Source organism: Triticum urartu, chromosome 2A (genome assembly GCF_056163025.1).
Source record: "Triticum urartu cultivar PI428250 chromosome 2A, HENAU_Tu73, whole genome shotgun sequence".
Classification (NCBI taxonomy): domain Eukaryota; kingdom Viridiplantae; phylum Streptophyta; class Magnoliopsida; order Poales; family Poaceae; genus Triticum; species Triticum urartu.
In genome coordinates, this window is record NC_141874.1 from 75,869,936 (window position 1) to 75,893,413 (window position 23,478).

The following is a 23,478-nucleotide window of genomic DNA, read 5'->3' on the forward strand; positions in this document are numbered from 1 at the left end:
TTAACGCATGCACTTATTGGCAGATATGGTGTGGTTAGAAAAGAAGCACCGCTGGTGTCATTCGATAATCAGTCTGTTGATCCTTAGATTTGTTTAGTGAGATAGGGCCCCATTTTTTAGTTTCGCACAGGGCCCTGGGTTTTGCCCGCCCGGCCCTGGATCAGGACCATGATAGCGCTCCCAAGGAGAATATGTCATCCGCAGAAGTCGTCACTGCCAGCATCGGCAAGCCGAGTAAAGATTTCGTCCCGGCCAATGACCAGAATTCAAACCACCGGAGAGCAGGTCGCCGGGTGAGTCCACCGCTACTGGAAGGAGAGAAATGCTCATCAACGAGTTTGCTTATAAATTGAAAGGAGAGACGCACTCATCAACGAGTTTGCTTAAATTGAATAAAAATGTGAAAACTCTACTAAACGGGGTATTTCTTGTCACGAACGTGAAGCTTAGGTGTAAAAAAATGGAATTCATTCTAAAATGAAACCAAACCCCCCAGACATGTGTATACTTTCTCGTGCAAAATTTTCATTATTCAGAATTAATGAGATTATTCTGTAGTCTGCTGCACGTCGATCAGGCATCGGCAAGCGTATTGAGATGGAGACTTTGAAGTGTGGGGGTCGGAGGGTGTACGTGCCAAGGCGGATGGTGGAGTGGCACTGGGGAGAGCTGGTCGGACGGCTCCTGGCGTTAAAGTGGAGCGGCGCTGCACCTGGCGTTGGACTGCTCCCTCCTGTGGTAATTTGCGTCCCGCATCCCTTCTAACTGAACTGCTCAGTTAAAGTGGATTACCAAGACCTTGGTAGCAAGACTTCAGCGCAAGATGATGAAACAGGTTTGTTAAAACTAGCTAGACGCGTTGCCGTCAAGTTCCTGCACTGCATGCCATGGATCTCATGTTAGTTTTTTTTTTGGACAAAAAGAGCTCCCTCCGATATCATTTATCAGAAATCAAGTGTCTTGATTTTAGTTACCAGAGAGAGAAACAACAGTCAACCATACTAGAACATGACTTGCATGAAAGTAATCACAGTTTGCAAAATTTCATTACTGGAGGTGGGATCACCCAATGTTACAACTACAATGTATGCTAAAATGGAGCAACAAAACAAAAACTAGTTGCTACCCAGTCAAGAACTCTGCTCTGCACAGCTATCCAGCTAGAACTGTTCGAAATCAATCCGATCGGTGGTCATGTACCTGCCTGACCAGTGATTCAACAGAGTGCCTCTATCGTGCCCGGTGTCTGAGAAAACCAGCTGCCAGTAGCCGCTACCCGTGCCGCAGAGATGGCAGAACCGTGCACCGGAAATTGCCTTTCCCCTTGCGCTTGATGTGTCCACCTGTGAGCGATAAGTCACTGTAATGTTCAGTTTGTTACACATACCGTGATCGTGCGCAGTTCCATCAGAACTTACCTCTGCCGCTGTCGAGGATTATCGCCTCATCTAACTGAATTTAGGCCATCTGACGGCATCGTCTTCTCTTGAGATCATCGTCCTCGCCGCGACCCGCTTGGGCTCTTCGTTCCAAAACATTTCCATCTGTGGAGAAAGGACCTAGTTATATCTGATATATCCATTTGCGTTGTCTCAAAGTTCAGTCACTGGCCAGAAAGAAGGGCTAGGCATACATACCTCACCAATAACTACCGTATCGCCCTCCTTAACTCCAAGTTTGACAAGAGTTTTGTTGACACCGCATGCCTCCAAAACATGCTGGAATCTTTTCAAGGACTCCGTGTAACTGCATCAGGAGAAGGGGTTACTTGGGAATTTCGATCAATCGAAAAAATTATTCAAAAATTAAATGTAAATCTATCAATATGAGATACAACTGCCCAGCCAGACTTTGCACACTGCACTGTTTCTGAAGTGTAAAAATTTATTTGCATCGACAAACAGTTTAGAACAAGCTTGGAATAACAAAGGTGACAAAGACATGAGATAAATGCTTGCGGAGATTATTCTTAAACTAGCCTTTCCAGTCATAAATAAATTACAAAAAAAGGGTTAAAGATTTCAATTCACCAAAAGATATCTCAGGTTTACATTATCAAGAAAGAACCATCTTATTTGTATATTGCTGCTAACAGCCTTTTGTTCAAATATAGTATTATGGAAACAGATACAGAAATCTCCGCGCGGAAATGTACAGATGAGCTGATTAATCTATTCAAACTTCAGTGGGGAAATCCAAAACTGTGTTACAGCCACTGCATAATTTATTATGCTAAAGAGTAAAGAGAGATCAATGCGGATAACTAACAACCAATGTAGTCTGAAAAATAATAACTCTTGCAGATGAGCTTGCTAAGAATAACACTGAAAAATAAGGTACTTACTCCCAATTGGTCATCTGAACAAACCGTTCAATTCCGGCTCCAACAACAGTCCATGTATTTGCGCCCTTGTCATGAACAATCTCAAAATCATTCATGGCAGAACTCCTTTCCCGTTTTATTGCATCGGCCACATGATTCAGATTTTGAGTGTTATTCCATTCTGCACAAAACATACAGTATCAAGAAAAACATCTAAATTGGAAACCCAGACTACTGGCTACATCTGTAATCTGACAAACAGCAAATATAAGGTGTAAAGCACCTTCGACTTCTTTCACCCTTTGCCTCTCTTTCTGTAGAATCTTGTAGGCAGAATAAACAACATCTTGTGTTCCTTGCCTGTTTAATGCACTAATGCAGTAAGGCTCAAAACCTTGAGCCTGTAGCTTTTCCCTGAACGAATTCCATCTGTCAGATGCCTCTGGAAGATCCATCTTATTGTACACCACTATATAAGGTTTGTCAACCAAAGCTGGGCTAAATAACTCCAGTTCCAAACGGACAGCCTCGTACTCATATTCTGGTTGTTCTCCTGAACCATCAACTACATGCACCTAAGATCACAAACACAGAAGAAAAAAAAGTCAGCAAGCCATACATAGATTTCCAATCTCATAAAATTCGCGCATTAAAAAACCTTAAACATAAGAGATATTTTATATCAATAACGTAAGTGATATGCACTCAAATATAGTTCAGTAGTAAGGGAGGATGCAGGAAAAAGAACATACCAAGACTGAACATCTCTCACTGTGTCTTAAAAACTCATGGCCCAAACCATACCCACGATGAGCACCTTCCAGCAAGCCAGGAAGGTCTGCAACTACCATCGTAGCATCAAAATCTAATGAGACTACTCCAAGATTTGGTAGCAATGTGGTAAAGGGGTAGTTGGCTATAGTTGGCTTGGCAGCACTAATAGCACTCAAAAGAGTGCTCTTTCCAGCATTTGGAGCTCCTACAATTCCCACATCAGCAACCAACTTTAGCTCCAAATCAAGCCACCTACCAGCGATCCCAGAAAGGACATAATGTTAGCAAAAGCAGAGCTAGATTAGACCCATTACAAATAATCAAGCAATGAAACTAGGGGATTCTGATAAAAAGGTAGAACAGGAACATCAGGTTGTGACAGTACGTGATCTCAAGATTCAGGTTTTAATCATGATTAGAACTAAATCTTTCCTGGACAATTACTAAGGCTAAAGTTGTTCACTGCGATGACCTTCAATCCTCATTGTGGAGTTTGATTTCACTTTGATGACTTTATAGCACGCTAATATCCCTACAGAATTTGCATGGTAGAAGAAGCTTCTCTTTTTCCATCATGCATATATGCAAATACACAATATTTCAACTGTGGTGATATTACATAGCAGTGCACCCAAGCAGTCTCTGTCCAATTTCTGAGTGTTCCAAATAATATCATACTTAAGCCTGCGGTACAACATGAATGGCAGTTGATGGACATCAGGTTGTTTGTTCTTTTTAGTGTCTTGGCTAGAAGCTGTGGCTACAGCTCTGCTCATTATCAGCAAAGGGTAAGCAAATGAAACTGTGAGCAGTACTTATTCTGCTGCCCCAGACATTTTTTATCCATGGCCCGATCGCCGTTGGCGATTGAACTTGCAGATAGGATGAGTGCACCAGGAATTGAGGAATTCTGGACAGGACATTGACAATATCAAGTAATTATATATGTGGCTAATAATAATTGGCAACTGGTAAGGCTATTCCTAAAGGCAACTGAAACCACATTTTGACCAGAATTGGATTCATCATTGGTATGATTTCACTAATAACAATATTTTCTTCCTAATCTAAGATCCCTAATCCAATGTCCAGGTGCTAATCATTTGTCAGAGATTGCGTCGACAATTAAACAAACAATGAAGCTGAAGCATAAGACTAGCCACAGTGGGAGTAACTTCAGCAGTAACATCGAGTCCAACTCAGCAAACTTGCTTATATGGCAATGAGTTAATGAGGAGAGAGGGAGTTGTAGTAACTTAGCTAGTTACTGTAACATCACATGTCCCAATGCAATATGAGTCTATAACCTAATAAATGAATCATTGCATGTTACCACACTTAAGTTACTACCCACTATGAAGGTAGTAACATAGTCTAGGGAAACGTGTATGTTACTAGTGTATGTTACTCTCCATTGTGGCTAGTCTAAGGCTGGCCATAGTGGGAGTAATATAACCGGTAACATGCACTTGGGACTAGTAAACATGCTTATGTGGCACATAATTAAAGAGGAGAGAGAGGGTTAGAGTAACATAGGTAGATACCATATCATGTTAAATGCTATGCTACTTTGTGTCATGCATGGCAATAAATATGACCATCTATAATACTACTCTATGTTACTATGCACTATGGAGATAGTATCATACACTAGTATCATATGCATGATACTAGTATATGTTACTCCCCACTATGACCAGCCTAAATAATCTTTAATGAAGGGAGAGATAGCATACATTTCAGGGCCTTTCTCCCCCTTCTCTGCAATCCTGGGCACCTTGTTTGTCCCCGTCTTGAACGCGGCGTTGCCACGGCCGCCGCGGCCACCGGGGAGGAGCAGCGCTCGCTGCCCGGGCTTCATCAGCTCGAGGAGCTCTATGTCGCCGGCGGCCGACCGGACCACCGTTCCAGGCGGCACCTTCACCACGACGTCCTCGCCCTTGGCTCCGGCCATCTGCGACCCCTGGCCGTGCGCGCCACGGCCGGCGCGGTAGTGCAGCGACTTGCGGAACGGCAGCAGCGAGTTCATGTCCCCGTCCACCTCCACGTACACGTTGCCCCCGCGGCCGCCGTCGCCGCCCGACGGCCCGCCGTGCGGCACGTACTTCTCGCGCCGGAAGGCCACCACGCCGTTGCCGCCGTCGCCGGCCTTGGAGTATATCCTGGCCGTGTCGAAGCACCGCATCACGGCGGGCACCCCCTTCTCCTTCACCTCCCCCTCCGCTTCCTCCCCTTCGTCGTCGTCGTCGTCATCGTCGTGGGCGCTGCCCTCAAACACGCCGACCTCCTCCTCCTCCTCCTCCTCTTCCTCGTCGTCGTCTGGGTGGTACACCACAACCTCCGCGTCGTCGTCGTCCTCCCCGTCGTACTCCAGCTCGTCGAGCTTCGTGCTTGCAATCGCGTCGCCTGCTGGAGACCACTCGTTTGCCGCCGTGACGAATTCCTCGTCGTCTTCGTCGTCGCTGTCGACGCCGTAGTCCGGGTCGAACATGACGGCGCCATCGTCCTCGTCGAGCTCCTCGGGCGGAACAGCCCGAGCTTTCCTCCCCTTACTGCCCTCGAAGATGTCCAAGCGGGTGACGACGAACTCCTCCTCCTCCTCCCCCTCGTCCCCAGGGTGTTCGACCATTTGACGCGAGATGGCGCGACCATTATTCAGGCCCCTCCTGGCCGCGCGCGCATCGAATTGCCCGACTGCGGCCCGCTCGCCGCCACCCTTCGAGTCTCGCAGAGGCAGCCGGCGGACGGCGGTAGCCCCACGGCGGCCGAGGCCCACCTCTCCATCCTCATCCTCGTCGTCCTGCTCCACGCCCAACCGCTGGACAATCCCGCGCGGCAATGCGGGGGCTGCGCGCTCGGGGCTGCCCGGCGCGGTCGGGAACCGCTCGAGGGGGACCTCCGCGGACTCGGGGGCGGCGTCGCGGAGAGGGAGGCGGGTGAACGTGGTCGCGCTGCGGCCGATGACGTTCGCGGACGACAAGGCGGGGGGAAGCGGAGGGGACTTGACGGGCCTGGCGGAGCCGCGCTTGCCCCGGCCGCCCTTCGCGGTCCGGCGGGCGGCCTCGGCGGAGAAGAGGCGGAAGGGGAAGGCCGCGGCGGCGACGGCGGCCGGCGCCATTCTCTGCAGCCGCTCGAGCCGAGATTTTCCGTTGGTTTTTTTCTTGCTTCAGTGGAGCGGATAAGGAGTGAGTGAGGTTTTGTGTGCGGGTGACTTGTTTGGCCTGCTTGGTGATATGCGATCCGACCGTCGGTGCCGAGATCGTACGGCTGACCGCGGTGAAATAGTTGGCGTGGAAGTGGTCTACCCGTGTGTGGCCGTGCGAGGTGACAGAGTCGTAGGGATTTCTCACAGCACTCCAAAGTTTATGTTGATCCCACAAGGAATCCACACGAGCGTTATTGTTGGCGTTTCGTCGCACTTAGGGTGTCACTGGACTTAGGTGAGATTCCCACGCATATTGCTGGAGAACTACACAACCATAGAGAGAATTCCATACTCGAGAGACAGGGATTTGTAATGCTCATTTCATTCTTTGTTCCGTAGAACAAATTATATTGCACTAAAGTAATTAAAGCTACGAGAAAAGTAAATGGTGTTTCCCTATGATAAGATTGTTAGACGCACGAGGGTTCAGTTCATGACAAGTAGTTGAAATGCCTTTGGTCAAATAGTAGTGTGATATTACTCTTTGTCTTGGATGTTTGGTAAGAGGGTCACCCTTCGATAGCCGAACTCCCATGATCAGACTTGTTCAACATTATTGTCCCGCCTACCGTTAGCATCGTCAATGGTCTACTTAGCTATTAAGATCAATAAATCAGACCAACAGCTTAAGTGTTGTGGCTTTCCGTGCTCCTTATGTCATCTTCATGCCTCATACATACCAACACATATCACAAGAAGGTCACGGAAGTGCTAGACAATACGTGCTTAGTCACATAGATATTGTAGTTCAAGGATAAACAACCGCACAACCAATCTTCAATATAACCATGCAAATATCAAATGAGCATTAAACACAACCAATCCTTACCAAGCTCTACATCTTCCACACCCAAGGTGGGCTACTCGCACATGAGAAAAGATCTCAATCAATCACAAAGATTAAATAAAAGGAAATAATTATGATATCATCGTAAATCATCACAACAAGATGTTAGCCAGTTCTGGATCTACGTAATAAAGAATGAAAAGAGCATTGCAAATCCCTGTCTCTCAAGTATGGAATTCTCTATCATCGTGTAGTCCTCCAGCGATATGGATGTGAATCTCATCAGGGGAGCGAGCCAATATGGATCTACGTAAAGCAAACTTTTTCTGGATCTCCTATCTCTTCTACTCTTTTTATTTCGTGATGGTTTGTCTATTTTGAATGTATGCACTCTTTTCAAAAGAGTTGTAGGGTTTTAAGTGATGATGCACGTGGCATGAGGTGGTGTGAACACAAATGCTCAGCAGGGCTCTCTGATACATTAATTTATCTAGTACAGACAAACGCGCACACACTCATCTCTAAGAATGCACGAACGTCGCCTCCTACTAATAAACACATATCATCAAAAGCCCTGAAATAAATTCAGGAAAATACCAACACCAATGTCAGGCCGAGGATTTGAGCTCTACTGTGTAGAGAATACCATTGTTCTTCTAACCATACGATCACAAATTAGTTTGTGATGACGGCTAGGATTGGGAGGTGCAAATTGGTAACTAAGAAAGGGCAGAAATTAATCTGACCATTAACATTACTTTCAAGGACATGAAGCAGTGGCGAATCTAGAAAAAAATAAAGGGCGGGCTGGGCTGCCTGGGTCATGCAAATATGTGTTGGATTGGGCTTGCAAGTAGTTGGGTTGGGCCTTAAAACTAGTAGTAGAAACAAATTTTACAGTGCCACCCCTGACATGAAGCAGAGGGCCACTGCCCTTGGCATGCCCAAACCAGTAGTCGGCGTGTCCGTTTTTGGGCATCTCCCTCGGAAAACATACTTCACCTTCGCCGTACCTCTGTTTCTGTTGACGAAAAATCAGCGTCCACGAGAAAGGAAGCGCAAAACACAACAGAGGCATTAAGGTCGGTCCCCAAACCCCAGCGGTCGCGAGACTCCGGCCGTCCATGATCACCGGAGAGCTGTCCATGGCCGCCCTCCTACCTTGCGCCCGCGTCGCTCTGGCGCCGTCCGTCTCCGTCGCCGGCAGCATTGGCAGCTCGTCGCTGCGCTGGACCCTGCCCGTCCCCTCGCTGCGCCGGCGCGGCAGCCCGACGCTCAAGCACGTGGTACGCGCCAGCAAGGGCGCCGCGGATCAGCCCGACCCGCCCGCAGACCCGGAGGGGGACGGCGGCGACGAGGAGGAAAACCCCAAGGTGAATGAGTCCTGCTAAGTAATTAGCCGTAATTTCTCCTTTTACCTAGTACTAGTACTGCCAGGACCTGACATGAGGGGGTTTTTCCTGAAATTTTACTACTCCTACATTGGTTGCTGCTGTGACCTAAGGGAATATTCAAGTTCTAATTGAAACCTCCTACTGCGCTTTCGCGAGTTAACAGTAAATTTCAGCTGCTCCTATACTAGATTTTTTTTTGTTCTTGCTTTATTCGGCTAGCATACATAATTCCTGGAGAACCACATCACTTTTTTTTTTGCGGAATCTGGAGAACCACATCACATCACACAGGTTAAAATCTTGGTGCATGCCCTACCCGAGGATTGAATTTTGTGTTCATGGGTTGTGCCGTCGAATCGTTCTCCTCTTCTGGAACAACATGTTCCTGTGGGCTAACCTTCCCTTTTGCCCAAGTTGTGTCTGTGTGCTTCCCTTCGTTCAGGGCAGCGTGAGGTGATACCAGATCGCCTTGTATCTTGGTGGTTTGGGCAATCTTGAGAGAGGAAATAGCGACTGCCGGAACTTTTTTCCACCAAATTTTTTCATCCAGCTTTAGCCAGTAGGTTAATGGGGAGTGTTCTTCAGTTATAATGCTGCTTTTGTGCTGCCCGACTTTGGTGGTCTGGTGCTGGCCTGGGCCGGTTCCTCTGTTTTTTGGGTCGCTTGATCGTTGTTTGTAATGTACTGGGACTTCTTCCCCTGTTCTTTTCTCCTTCTCTATAATAGACCAACTCAGTAGCTTAATCGTGTTAAATGGCCATCTAATCCTACATTTAAACATTTTAAAACTACTGCTACCCTACTTAATGGAGTTTCAGTGTGATATGAGTAGGGGGCAAGAGTTGCTGGGATTCAATCCCTGCCTATAGCATGTTAGAACCACTAGGATCTCTCACCAGGATCACGCACACTGACACACATGCGCACAGGAGTAGTATGAAGCTCTGTAGGTTTGTCAATAGGGCAAGCTTACATTCTTTCTACTCTCCGTCCCGAATTATTTGTCTTAGATCTGACAAGTAATTCGGGACGGAGGTAATACATATTGGGGTGCCTCTTATATAGGCTATAGGGACGGTGCTACATGGACCGACCCGCTACATTAACCAACCTAGACAGATCACAGCCGAACTGTGCCATATTGTCTTTCATACAAGCAATGCATCAAACTCAAATTGACTTCTTGCTCTTCCATGCTTGCATCTCTTTGGTATATAACAAGATTAATTCTTAATATGGTAGAAAATAATGAAGTAACATAATTGTTTCCCTTCTCTTGTGTTTTTTCTTTTGGGCCTTTGTCACACAAAGTAGAGTGAATGTGCCTTGGTGCTACTAAAGATGAGTGCTTATTTTGTTGTTTGTGATGATCCTGAATTCCTGATGTCTAAAGTTATCATTGTTTTACTTCACAAAATTGTTTCTATTTACTGTTTCTTTCCTTTTTCTTTATAACATTTCTATGTTTGCTTCGGTGCAGATGGTGAACGCCGAAGAGATTTATGCAGAACTCGAGAAGTTCAAAGAGGAGTATGCAGCAAAGAAGGGTCTTCCTTACGAAAAAAGAGATATGGTTAGTTTGCCCATATTTAAATTTTGTTTTAGGATGTAGCTGCTTTTGTTATTTATCTTCGGCAACTGAACAATGGTGGCTCAGTTCATATATCTGGCTACTATTTTATTGAACTTAATTCCGGTCTTGGTCACAAAGCTAACATACTGTACCATAATTTGAAGGGAAATGACATGTAGATTGAATTTATGCACAGACAGCAGGCATGTTGTTTTATCGTTTTATAATTGATCAAATCTTGCAGCACAAACAATCATTCAATCCAACAATGGTGTTGTTAAATTTCATACTAGTCACAGCGTGTAGAGGGTATGCGCACATATGTAGTGGTGTGAGTGTTGTGTGCACATATATTGTGGGTGCGCCTCGGACTTTTTAAGTTCATAGTAGGAGCATCATAAGTTTTTATTTCTGCCTTGTTGGTTAAACAACTAAAGAACGATGGAAATTAATAAAACTTTCTATCAGCAATCTATCCATTGATTGTGCATATGAGATCAGTGGCGATTCCATGTGTAAGCTGTGGGGTCAGCTGACCCCACAGCTTTTTTGATTGCAAGCCTGTTTCTATTAATATTTGTGCAAAAAACTAGGACATTTTAAAGAGTTTAGTGCATTTGAACCCACAGCTTTTTGGTGCTGGCACCGCCGCTGTATGAGATTATGTCGGAACAAACTAATAGCACAACATGTGTTGTTGAGACACAAGATTGCGGCAGCTTCATGCCGCCTTAAGGAAGTCTAATGACCCTCCTACTTCCCATTTCTTTACATTGCTTGAGAGTACAAGGGTTTCTGCACTTGTACATAAACATCAGAATAGCTGGTAATGTACATGTCATGATTTGATCATCTTATCCTTGTAGCATTATTTGCTTCCAGTCTAAAGCTTTGGGTGAAGGGGGGTATCTATTCGAGAAGTCCCAACCATGTTCCTTTTCTGTAATTATGGACAGTGTCGACGTTGAATTTCCTCCGATATTATGATGGTGTTGTGTGTTGTGAAAGAGGGTTGAGATGGGGTAGGATCTTGAGGGGGTATTGTCGGGGACAACAAAGACACGGTGTTTACCCAGGATCAGGCTCCCAAAAAGGGTAATGGCGTCCCACCACCAGTTTATATTGATATGAGGGTTTTAAAGAGTACACGAATTATATTGCATCTACAAATTAGCTAGGTCTTGCGAGAATGGCTTTAGCCTTCGGCAGGGGTTGAGCCCTTATCTAGAGATATCTTCTTGGGAAACAAGTCTTCAATCTTTGCTCTTTGGTATGATGTGCTATGAGTCGACCTCCTACCAAACTAGGTAAGTTATCTCCTAGTTACAACAGGATCTAGGAGTTAGCATGTCCATCATTATCTCTTCTTCAAGTACTTACCAATAGTCAGCACTAGTTCCGACATATAACAAAGCTAGTATCCTGAATATTGATAGAAATGTATTTATATCCTTGTTAGTGACCTAGTCCACTTTATGAATAATTAACTCTTTCTGAAAGTTAGAAAACAAATGTTCTTTTGAGATTTAATAGAAATGATTCATAATCTCAGTATAGAACTAATGTGTTCTTTTTCAACGGATCAGACTGATGAGATGTTCTACAACGAGAAGTGGAAAATATATAAGTATATTCGGGAGATGATTTCTTCCAATCCAAGCATTTTGGTTAGTTATCTTTATTGCATGTTTGTTATAATTTACGGAAATATTCTTTCTTGTGCATTCTGGTAGTTTTCTTTCTTGCATGTTCAATCAAATTTGTGGAGCTGTTCTTTCAGATTCTAGTTTATAGAAAATAACTTTGTATTATGGGCAGATAAGCCAGAAGCATTGCCATTTTGTTTCTTTCATTTGTGATACCGATACCCTATTTTTGTGGAATACAAGTAGTACATGTGCAAGCAACATCTAACTATAGTGTAAAGATCTGTCAAAGGAATGAAAAAAAGTATCAATAGGAATTCAATAAAATGATTTTACATTCCCAACTCAATATTAAGTATTGACTAAAAGTATATGAGTTGGGGAAAAAATTCCGCTGCTGTGTTTTTTTTAAACCGACCTAACTTCTGTAAAACTTTAGCATGAACACTTTGATTTAAAATTCTTGATTGATTTACGCAACAACGTATTTATAGATATGAAACACTTGACATCATTAGGAACCCAATTGTCTTGCATGTGGATCATTGGATTAGCTTATCTGATCTTGGGCCTTAATGTTTCTTTTGAATGAACTACTTATGATTTCTAGTATATATAATGACATTTGTCCACTCCAGTCTTCCTCCCTTCTTATAAATAATATCAAGTATGTGTGTGGAATCCATGTAAACAGAAAAAGTGAAAGTTGAAGCAACAGAAAACTTGATTTTATATCACCTCAACTGAGGTTGGTGGGTCACGGACATTGATGAGTCATTACATTATTGATCATCAATATTTAGTTTTTGGGTTTAAAAACGTATTATCATCATTTTGGTGTTGTCAACGAACAGTTCCAATTGTTTATTAAGATACATAGTGCTAATCTAACTTTTAAAATTGTGCTATTATACATTGAGTCGGGGGATAACTGGTACAGTACTTTGGAAGCTAAATACTACTCCCTGCGATCCAAAATAAGTGTCGCAGTTTTGAACTGAGGTTGGTTCAACCTTAGTGCAAAACTGCGACACTTAGTATGGGTCGGAGGTTGTATTAAGGTTGGTGTGTCGGAACACAGATGAATCATAGCAAACCAGACATGTTGTTATAAATGAGGTTGGTGTGTCGGAACATAGATGAATCATTACATTACTCATCGTTAGTATTTAGGTTTTGGGTTTAAAGATGTATTCACAGCACTATGGCGTTGTCAACGAACGGCTGCAATTATTTCGTAAGATACTTGGTGCTAATCTAAATACAAAATTGTGTTTTTATACATCTGCTCCTTTGGAAGCTTCCTTGATGTTTTAGAAAAGAAGCAAAGATGTCTTAGTGTGTGCTACAGTTAAGGATCTGGCTCTAGAGGTGTACGCAACTTTCACTGATTGTTTGTTAATTGGGTGAAACTTGTAGCATGTGGAAACCGCCCTGTCTCAGGAACTGTGCATCCAGGCTGGTGACGCTCTGGATTTGGCTAAAAATATCGTGGTAATTTCATATTTTTCCGCAACTCTCTTATAACTACTTGGTGTGTACCTTTTTTCCCTTTCATTGTGTCCTCGCAGTTAACTATTTTCCGTGCGTTCAGTATAGTGCATCTTACAGGCTCAAGCGGCCAAGTGAAATTTCCGTGAATACAACGGAGCAGGTACTTAATGTTTTTTGTATCCATAAGGAAATGTTTTTATGTGTCTAGGAGTAAATTGCTTGTGGGGTCCTTGAACTTTCAATAATGTATTACAAAAGTGCATGCTTTAGCATTATATTTCGATTAAGGATGGGTCATTTCTGTACTCTGTTTTTTCCCTCTGCTATATGCATTGAATTACTCACGATTTCACAAAACACAGATGGTTCGGATCTATGCTTCCACCTTCATGAAAACCGCCGAGGACGTCTACCATGGGAAGACCAACACGGCAACCCTCTGTTATTATCTCGACGCTCTCGGAGGTTTGGCTGCGATCAGCCACATCTTATTCGTCGACACTCTAGACGCCGTGAACGATGTACTGCTCGAAGACGGTAAACCGAAGCACAGCCCCGACGTCGACGCAGAGGCTGCTTACCGCAGGTTTGAGCAGAAACTGTCTCTTCCGGAGCGGAAGGTTTGGGCGAGGGGTTTACTGTTCAAACCATGCGAGGTACGTACAGATATCTACATCTAGTTATGAAACAAGCCATTCGATCGCTCCAGGCCTTCTATTTTATTCCCCAAACGCATGTCGCTCTGAATGCCCGGGTTCCGCGCTTCTTATTGCTGCTGCTGTTGTTATCCCCTGCAGATTCTGGAGCAGATAGTCTGCCCTGCGACGAAGCACACGAGGCAGTTCATTGCACAGATGATTCGGCTGCGCAAGGATGCGCTGAACCAAGTCCCAGGTACGCTGGCTGTTTTTATTATTCTCCAGATATCGAGCCTGGACTGGAGAGTTTCTTCGTGATTTGGTGGCAATGTCGTCGCTGATTTTCATCCTCTCTTCCATTGTCGCAGATGAGCACAAAATTCGATCGGACCGGCTCTGACGAGAACTATGTTAGTACTACATGCTAAGCTTAGATGCATGTATTGTTTCAGAAGGAATGGTGTGCCAGTGATCAGATCATGTGCTAAGGCCTGTGTAACCTCTATTCAGCGCCTCCGTTATGCCGGATTTCTCTTGAATTGTCGTAGTTTCATACAGTATATCCTTCTGTTGGGGAATTATGTGTTAAGTATACTACTTAAGATTACTTTTCGGATTTGTGTGATTAATCGAGTATGCCCTTTTATATTAGTTATTAAGTACTCCCTCCTCCCCCAATATGTTGGGCGTATTAGAATTGAGCACGAAAATTAGCGCATCCTCCGTTACAGTTTGCTTGCAATGGAATCAGCAATCTGAAGAGAACAGGGGTGCACTGGGCTGGTCTTTTTGCTTCCTCGCACGGTTGCTGTCCTCCAATATGTTGGTGGTTACTGTCTGAGGACACAACGGGGATTTCTTTAGTTAGTTGTATGTATGTATGTATATATATAGCCCCTCCAAGGAGTGGACACATGCTTTTATTTCATAAAATTTGATGTAGAAGTTTGAAAAAATCATGGTGGGTAGGGGACGCCCCCTAGAGGGTACACAAGTTCCTTTGCCTCTGCGCCCCTCTCTAGTTCAATTTGATCAGACTAGATCCTAATCCTCGTAACAGAGAAGCCACATGAGGTTCTCTTCTCCCTCCTTTAATTTCCTGGTGCCGATTAGCTCTGGATGGCGAAGCGCTGCCGGATCATGAAGCTTGTACGCTTGCAATTTGTAGAGAGGTCGTGCTTTCGGTCTTTTGTTTGAAGGATCGTCGTGGACGGTTCGAGGGACTTCAAGAACGATCTACACCAACTCTTCTTTCAATGCAACTCAAAGTTGGTTGATTTGATCCAAATCCGTGTTCCTCAAATCGTGATCGCAAGACATTTTTGTTTTGTTTTCTACTACGTTTTCCAACACCGGAAATATTTGCCATTGTGGTTAAGGCTCTGGAATCAGAAAGGGAAGGGGTGATTGCGCCGGGGCAAGGGAGATGAAGGAATGGTAAAAGATGATTCACCTTGACTCTAGCTTTACTAGTAGAATGCCCGTGCGTTGCCACGGGCATTTTAAAAATCTGTCCTGTTCATCATGACCATGTTCTGCTGCAAAAAAAAGGTTTATGGATATATGATATTCATCATTGCAATTAATGCTACTAAATTTCCTGATCCATCAAACCATGGTAATGAATCTGAGTTCAATGCCCGTGCGTTGCCACATGCTAACAAAGTCTACAAAGAAAAATGTTGTGTGACATTGGAGTCATTGACTATCCACATGGGATGATACTTCATGGTCGTCATGTGGTAGACAAATGTGTCTCATTATCGCCTTCCTCTCCTCCATTTTCTCGGCCTCATGTGGTAGACAAATGTGTCTCATTATCGCCTTCCTCTCCTCCATCTTCTCGGCCACCACGTGACAATTTGCTTCCTTCCTCCCACTGTCCACCAATCCGTGTTTTCTCCCCCCTACCTTGCACAATTATACTAAGAATCTTGTTCAACTCCAAACAATCTTGTCCATTTGGCCATCTCATAGATTATAGATGACTCACACATGTCGGTTATTCCAATATTGTGACATTGGCAGAATCAACGCACTAAACATGTGATTGTGACCGGGCTTGGTTAGCAGTTGAAACATGCCTAAGATAAAGAAATGTTTACTCAAAACAGATATTTCCAGGGATAATTTTTTGAAGGAAAGGGAGATATTTGGGTTCATCCCAAATTACCGCATATATCTTATGGAACAAATTTCATCAACTCGGCTTCTAAAATAGGACTTCTTATTTGAGGAACATAGAGTTGAGAAATAATAGAAAAACGATGTTATATATACTCCATGATGGTCTTTCTTTTTATGGCTACAATAGTTCTGTGAAGCAAATAGTGAAGCCTGAATAGCATGAGATTATTCCTTTTAAAAGGTAAGTCACATGACACCTAGAAATATATTTTTCCTTCCTCTTGGACACAGAATAAGCCAGGTCATTGTATATTGAGGAAATAAACTAATATAACTACAAACAATAACCTTCTCCTTTGCACAACAATCAATATTAATATATCGTTATGACATTATGCTAACAGGGTCTTGGGGGTGGCTGCCGCCCATGCGTCGCCCCAACAGGAGCCTCCCCGGTGCAGCCTTGGACTTGGCTGCCTCATGCAGCACAACCGCCTCATTGCCGCCCCACCTCGCGCCACCGCATATATCTTATTAGGTTAGCACCGATCGCGTCAAACATGTACCATTAGGATCCGCACGCACATCAGACGCTATTGTTGATTTTATACCTTCTTCCTCTCCAACTATCTTCTCATCTTCGCATTTCTAATCCAAACTCGCCATCGTCGTTGATGGCGCAGCCGGCTCGCAACCTGCCATAAAGTTAAATTAAGAACAACACAAATAAACAAGCATTTAGTCCGTCGATCTCATCTCATGATCCAAGTGGCCAAGCCCATGTACAACGCACATCAACAACAATTCAAACACTCGCTCGTTGACGGATAGTTAGTACAATGTCTCCATTATTACTACCACTACACCTGTATTGCTATCGAATATATAGAGATATTTATATATAGTTAGAAGCAGGTGTGTTGCTATAACTCTTAAATCAATATGACGTTAATATGTATTTACACTCTTCTCTCAATCTTCTAAAACAAAATTAATTAAGCAGTGAATTTTGAAAAAATATATGAGCACAAATTATAATCTTAATCCTGCCATACTGTTTTATGCTCTTTGAAGATGATCAACACTAATAGTGAATTTGGAACATAAGAAAAGTTGAGGAACGTCAGGCACTCTCCAGATTCTTTGCTCATGGCCTACAGACAAAATAATAACAACTATTCAAATAGAGAGATCAAAGTTTAGAACTTCAGACCGCCAATGGAAATGTTTCTTAAAGGATGGTATAATTTGAAATTATGGCCTCAATGAAAAAGCTTTCAAGGTATTCACACATGGCCTACAGTACATGGCTTTTGTGAGTGCACGCTTTGCGGACCTTTCATTCTATTGATCAGTCACAACAAGAATGATATGATTTTTTTAGTTGTTCCAACTAACAAAAAATGAGCTTCTTGAATAGGTGAAGAATTTATGACAGAAAAGGAGATAAGGGCAAAGCAAACTGGAATGAGCCTTGATTAGGTAGAAGGAAACCCCAAACAGAGTTGCTACAATCTGAAAAGGCTCTAGGTTGGCACAATCCTATTTAGATACTGGGACCAACTTGCGAGGATTCACCTATCTGGATATATATGGCATAAAACATTAACTACATGATTATTTTCCCATGAAGTTCTGTACACAACTTACAATAAAATAGCTCGGTTCATCTACACTAATTTTTGCTCAGATCAATGGCGGCATGTGACAGAATGGTACACATAGCCTAAGCAAGAGGATTGAGAATAATCCAAAGTGGAAGGCAATACACCAACCATTAATCAACCAAGAATAGTCAAAAAAAATTAAGAGCATGTGCCATACTCATACCAAATGGAGAAAGATTGAAATGAGAAAATGTTTTTCTATGAAGGAACCAAATTAAGACAACATGAATGGATAAAGTAAGAGGATTGGTCCTTTGTAAAGAAGAATTGGGAAGGAAGTACAAATCTAACCTTGGAATGAGGATTGATTATTCTTGTCTATCATCCGAACAAAGCATTTTCTCAAAGCTTTCTCTGCAATGTAGCGCGCTAGCACTCTACAATGCAAAAAAAATATCATGAATATATTAGTATGTGAATGTGAATAAGATAATTAATATGAACTCATGTATATGCATTAGATACTTGCTAAAAAAGGAGAAGATAAAACAACAATCAAAACCGACACACATATTCTTTAGAATAAGATAAGGTTGATTGAATAGTATATACAATGTCAACCGGCTTTTTATATCTATTCTACAATATGGGTCAATTCTGACAAGGATCCAAGATAATTGAAAAAAGGAATGCACGAACAAAAAAGGGAATGCACAAGATTTCACATCAATTTAGAGGAAATACTTAAGAATGATGAGGAAAAAAATATCTATATGAGTAGCTCACATTTTAAAGCAGGCAGGCACACCTATTCCACAGAGGTTTAGTTTTAGGGAGCTTGTAAAACTAAAAGACCTAAACTGTTTTAAACATGTACTATCTTTGGGAAGCTTTAGGAATGTTGTGTATTAAGTAAGAGGCAGGAGTTGTGTATTAAGTAAGGGAATGCACAAAATTTCACATCAATTTAGAAGAAATACTTAAGAATGATGAGGAAAAAAAATATCTATATGAGTAGCTCACATTTTAAAGCAGGCAGGCACACCTATTCCACAGAGGTTTAGTTTTAGGGAGCTTGTAAAACTAAAAGACGTAAACTGTTTTAAACATGTACTATCTTTGGGAAGCTTTAGGAATGTTGTGTATTAAGTAAGATGCAGGAGTTGTGGATGTTTAAAAAATAACCTCTGAAAGAAATATGTGTCTAAACAGATAGGAAATCAAGGTGCTCATGTTACCTTTTGAAGGGAGAAAATCACATGTAAAGCAAGAAGTGAGATATAAGGGATCATATGCATTGATGCTTTTTTTATAGGGTGCACTACTAAAATACTATGGTATAGTGTGTACGCAAATAATGGGCATAAACAATTGATACATGTAGATTATTATGTTAGAAGTATTTAGTATAAACAACCCACACAAAGTTACTGTTTTCTATCTAGTATAATGTCATACATGGAAACATGAAACTGGTACGGCTACAATCATTTAGACCTCTCTCTCTCCCTCTCCATGGCCCCTCTCTCTCTCATCATTGGTGATACAACATAAAGAAAAAAGAGAGACTAAAACACATGAGAGCTAGAGGATATACATTTTATCTACATTATAGATATGTACAGAGAAGTAACTGTGGATGTCAATGTTAATGCAACAAGGAACCTAATGGTTTTCCAATGCATATAAGTAGCCTGATCAACATAGTTTCTGAATATATATGTAACTCATTTTATTGATTAGAGTAGCCATTGTATCAGGCAGTTTTGGATCTTCTGAATCTCAAGCAAAAAAGATTGAAAACCAACTATTTCCTAAAATTACATATCAAAGAATATTCTATTTCAAATATAGATAAAGTGACATGCCAAAGCAAGCAAATTTAATAAATATGGGAGATTATTTATTTCCACAAGCTGAATGGAGCTCTCGACCAGCATTTTCTTACCATATAAGGAAGCTCATGTCTAGAGCCGCGGAAGTGCAAACGTCCAAAGATATAATATTGCGCAAAAGGGCTAGGCAAGCTTTCATGGAGTACTCGGCGTTTCAAATGTTCAGAGATGAGACATCCAAATCTGGACATCGCGTCAGTATTATCTCAGCCTGCATAAAATGAATTAAAATGTATGAGAAAGATAAAATATTCCTGAGTTTTAGGAAGCTAAGAACTAATTAATATATTTTTGGGCAAGAAAGAAGTGTATAAAATTAGAATAACAGGGTGTAGTACAATCTCAATAAATAATTTAAGCTAGGAAAAAAGAGTACATAATTCAGTCTGGTGTTTTTATTTCCATTCACAATTCATTGACATCAATTTATCTTCTCTCTTCCTTTGTGTGAGACTGCAGCTACATATTTAAGTCACATATGTACATGAGCTTTTTTACGCACATAACTAAACTAAGATCATGCTTTCGCTTTTAAATCCTGATTGGATGCTAGCATTTATTCCATGGCTCCGACATCAGTTAACCAGAAGGTTTGATACAATACAATCCATCATCGCCGCAGCAGCCGATACAATCAATTTATAATGTAAAATGGATGGATCAAGCACAAAAAGGCCATGAAAATACAGACATGCATAGATCCACCACCATTTGGAGAAAAAATTCATCCACCTCTCTGGAAAATTCCTTACTTACCGCGGCTCAGTGGTGACGAACACTTCCGGCCTTGGATATCCTCCAACTCGCCGGTGACGAAAGACCGGCTCATTGTGGAACCGTCGCTCCCAATAGCACAGGAGCTTCCGCGACTCCACCCCCCTCCTGTAGAGTCGCCGTTCTTGAGCGGGCCCAAGTTGGCAGCAGCCCCATCACCTAAACAAATTAAACTGTTAATGATCCAAATCATAGGCACCAATAGTAACTCAAAATGGCAGTAACGAACGCACTGGTGAATCTGAAGCCATGGAAAGAAATTAGTGAAATTCAAAAAAATAAATCTGGGACATCTCTCCGAAGTATGTTAGTATGATCCAGAATGTCTGAGAACAAAAACAATGTTGAAATGGAAATTACCCCAAATCTGCAGGTACATGTTGCTAACAACAAATTGCATGACTTATAAAATACATCAATTATGTCACAAGCTATCAGGACTTCCGAATCATAATGAGTTTCAAATTTAGTGTACATGAAGAGTCCAACCAATTAATATATGATCTAGAAAAGTAAACATGCGCATTAACTTAAGTATTCTCAATCAAACTAAGCAATTGACTTCGCAAACATGGGATTATAGAGAACCCGGCAATAATAAAGAATGTTTCAGGTTTAAAAATAAGGATGATCAGGACTAACCTGCGTAAACACGTTTTAGAATGTGTCTCAGTATCTGAGTATATTCATCATTCGACATCTCCTTGATAGTTTCCAAATTTCCAAATTTCCCGTGCATCGCCTAGACAGAGCTTGGGGGAGGCTCTCTTCCTCTCATATGCATCTCTTTCCTGATGAAATTATGAAAGCATATGATAAAACAATGTTAAGAAAATAAAACATTTGCAGACGTCTTTTGTGCAAGTATCTCAACTGTAACTAAGGGTGAGTTGGAAACAACATGTCTCTTACCTTGTTGTCAGGGATAGCTAGCGCCTAGTAAACAAAAATGATTTCAGTTGGAAAACATAATTTCTGGTGAAGTAGCATGATATTTGCGACCAGTCTGATTTGCTTCTATGTATTTTATTGAAGAAGAAAATTTACACCAGCACCAACCAGAACGTGGGAACGAAAAAGAAAACGAAAAAACTGTGTTGGTCATTGCCATAGCTGCAAGTCAATGAATTCTAAGATATTCTCCAACTCAAGAGGTACACCACCGTACATGCAATGCAAGCTACAATCATTATCATCTCTGAATTTTCTTAATTCACAAAAGGAGTCTATTCACCATTAGTCAGTAGAAAGGAGATACAAGTCTTATGCGTAAATAACATGATGGAAAATTAGATGCCAACCATTTATGTGATATTCAAACTTACTATATATTCCAAATTGCAAAAGAAAAAACTTTAGACAAAAGCCTGCACGGTTACCGGCTAGATCTCATATAAAAATTTATTCAGAAGCCTAGAGCGGTGATTACTGAATAGTACTAATGCTAGTGTAGAGAGAATTAACTTGTTGTGAAAAGCGGAAGAGGCTATGGCCAAGAGTTTGTTGCGCCCAAAGGGTATGGCATCCTCCCGTGGCCGGCAGCAACGTGCAGCGCCCAGGATCCACTGTCCATAGCGTCCTCCTTGACGCGACAGTTCCCGCTGTCCAGCGCGCTCTCAATGCCTGGGAAAAAAATCCCGCCCAAATCAGGATCCAGCGCAAAAAAAAAATAACAGACTCCCAAATCAGTGGCGATGCAGGGCATCGTCAGAGGGGCACGGATGGCACGCAGACAAAATCCATGATGCGGCCATGGCGGCACCAATCTCTGCCGGGGAAGAAAAGAACGGCGCCATCGCGTAAGAAGGGCCAGCCGCTTGACCCGATGCCTGCGAGGTCGTCGCTTTCCTCGACGCGACCCTCCATGCGATTAACGCGACCATGCCCTGCCGCGGCGTCCGTGGGGATCCGCGGCGTCTGAATAAGCACAGATTGCAAGCATACTGCATAAATGATTAGATAAGAAAACCATCAGGATTCAGGAAGCAAGAACTCACTTGGAGGAGGCCCTGAGGGAGGCCGCCGAGGAGGAGGAGAAGAAGTGGTGCGCCGGGCTGGGGCTGGGCGTGGAGAAGGGGGAGAAGGGGGATGTCGTCCAGTGCTTCTTGGAGGCCGGCGTGGCGGGCGCCGTGGAGGAGGGTGGAGGCGGCGTGGCCGGCGCGGGCGGCGGCGGGAGGCGCCGTCGGCGTGGCGGGTGTGCGGCTTGGCGTGGCAGCCCCCCATGGGGCGGGGTGGGCGGGGGGTGGGATCTGGATCTGGATCGCGGAGGATGATGCAAAGTTTGGGGAGGGACGCAGGCGGGGCGGCGGCGGGATTCGGACAGCGGAGTCGATAGGGAGTACGGCGGCGCAGGCACGGTGGCGGCGGGCGGCGGGGCGGAGCAGGAGGTGGCGGCGAGATGGATGTCGAGGTGGGATCGAGGAGGCAAGGTCGTGCGGGACTGCGGGGTGGCTGGGCTATTTTTTTTCTTTCGTAAACCGGTGGACGAGGGCATGGCAGCAGGGATGTGACGAAGGTTAACCGACGAAAAAAACCGGACGAAAATAGTGGGACGAAAATTGATCGGCGGAGACTACCAACTGCTCCATTAGGAGTAGAGATATGCATAGTGATGAGTCGTGCCACCGTGGGACGATTGAGTCCTTGGTGATTAATCTGCATGTTTCCCGGGCGTCGTACCTTGAGCAGGTACGCGAATCAAGGAAAGAAGATAGAAAAAAAATATGTCCCTAAGCGGAACATAGGCCCTCTTACGACCCTCCTGATTGGACATGTTGAGGTGTGGGGCCCCCAAGTTGCGAGAAACCAGTAAAGGTCCTCGGAGGAGCATGCTTCGCCTGCAAGGAATTAACTTTGGCATAAAGGACCTCGGACCAAAGATCTATTCGGAACTGAGATGTCAGGAACTCACCAATGAAGCGAAGACCGAAGAAGGAACCACTACATCGGGGGAAGGATCGACATCCTCGGCTTGAAGACTAGGTTAGGGGTTACTTACGGTGTCCTGAATTAGAGGGTACTCATCATGCTGGCCTACCGTTCATGGACCGGGACTAATCGGGCACGGCGCTGGGAAAATTGGGACACAACTGGGAGGGCTAGGGTTTGGGTGCGACGACTCCATCTTATATAGCTTGAGTCAGACAAATCGGCTGGTGCAACAGTCAGTACGTGATGATGAATGTGAGAGGTTAGCTCCTCCCCAGTTTTCCTGAGACCGCCTTCCTTTGGAGCAAAAGTA

At 43.4% G+C, this 23,478-nt stretch overlaps 2 protein-coding genes and 1 long non-coding RNA gene across 4 annotated transcripts; 1 reads left to right on the top strand and 2 right to left on the bottom strand.

Moving 5' to 3' along the window:
* Nucleotides 1–1,018: 1,018 nt before the first annotated feature.
* Nucleotides 1,019–6,285, bottom strand: EMB269 (GTP1/OBG family protein). Its single transcript, XM_048698821.2, has 7 exons — nt 4,834–6,285; nt 3,076–3,349; nt 2,607–2,898; nt 2,345–2,504; nt 1,638–1,746; nt 1,419–1,544; nt 1,019–1,343 (listed from the first exon to the last, which is right to left on the bottom strand). Exons 1-6 carry the CDS (start codon nt 6,213–6,215, stop codon nt 1,449–1,451), a joined length of 2,313 nt encoding a protein of 770 aa, XP_048554778.1. The 5' UTR covers nt 6,216–6,285; the 3' UTR covers nt 1,019–1,343; nt 1,419–1,448.
* A 1,783-nt stretch (nt 6,286–8,068) lies between these two features.
* On the top strand, nt 8,069–14,485 carry LOC125541018 (uncharacterized). Its single transcript, XM_048704519.2, has 8 exons — nt 8,069–8,462; nt 9,964–10,056; nt 11,643–11,723; nt 13,122–13,196; nt 13,297–13,356; nt 13,559–13,852; nt 13,994–14,090; nt 14,203–14,485. The coding sequence occupies exons 1-8, from the start codon at nt 8,214–8,216 to the stop codon at nt 14,232–14,234; spliced, it is 981 nt and encodes a 326-aa protein (XP_048560476.1). The 5' UTR covers nt 8,069–8,213; the 3' UTR covers nt 14,235–14,485.
* A 1,595-nt stretch (nt 14,486–16,080) lies between these two features.
* LOC125535747 (uncharacterized) lies at nt 16,081–21,940 on the bottom strand. Of its 2 annotated transcripts, XR_015615762.1 has the most exons (7): nt 21,702–21,940; nt 20,880–21,028; nt 20,220–20,396; nt 19,517–19,674; nt 17,920–18,005; nt 17,017–17,115; nt 16,081–16,656 (listed from the first exon to the last, which is right to left on the bottom strand). It is a non-coding gene; the product is annotated as an uncharacterized LOC125535747 (long non-coding RNA). The 2 variants fall into 2 exon arrangements; XR_015615761.1 differs by lacking the exon at nt 17,017–17,115.
* Between the last annotated feature and the right edge of the window lie 1,538 nt (nt 21,941–23,478).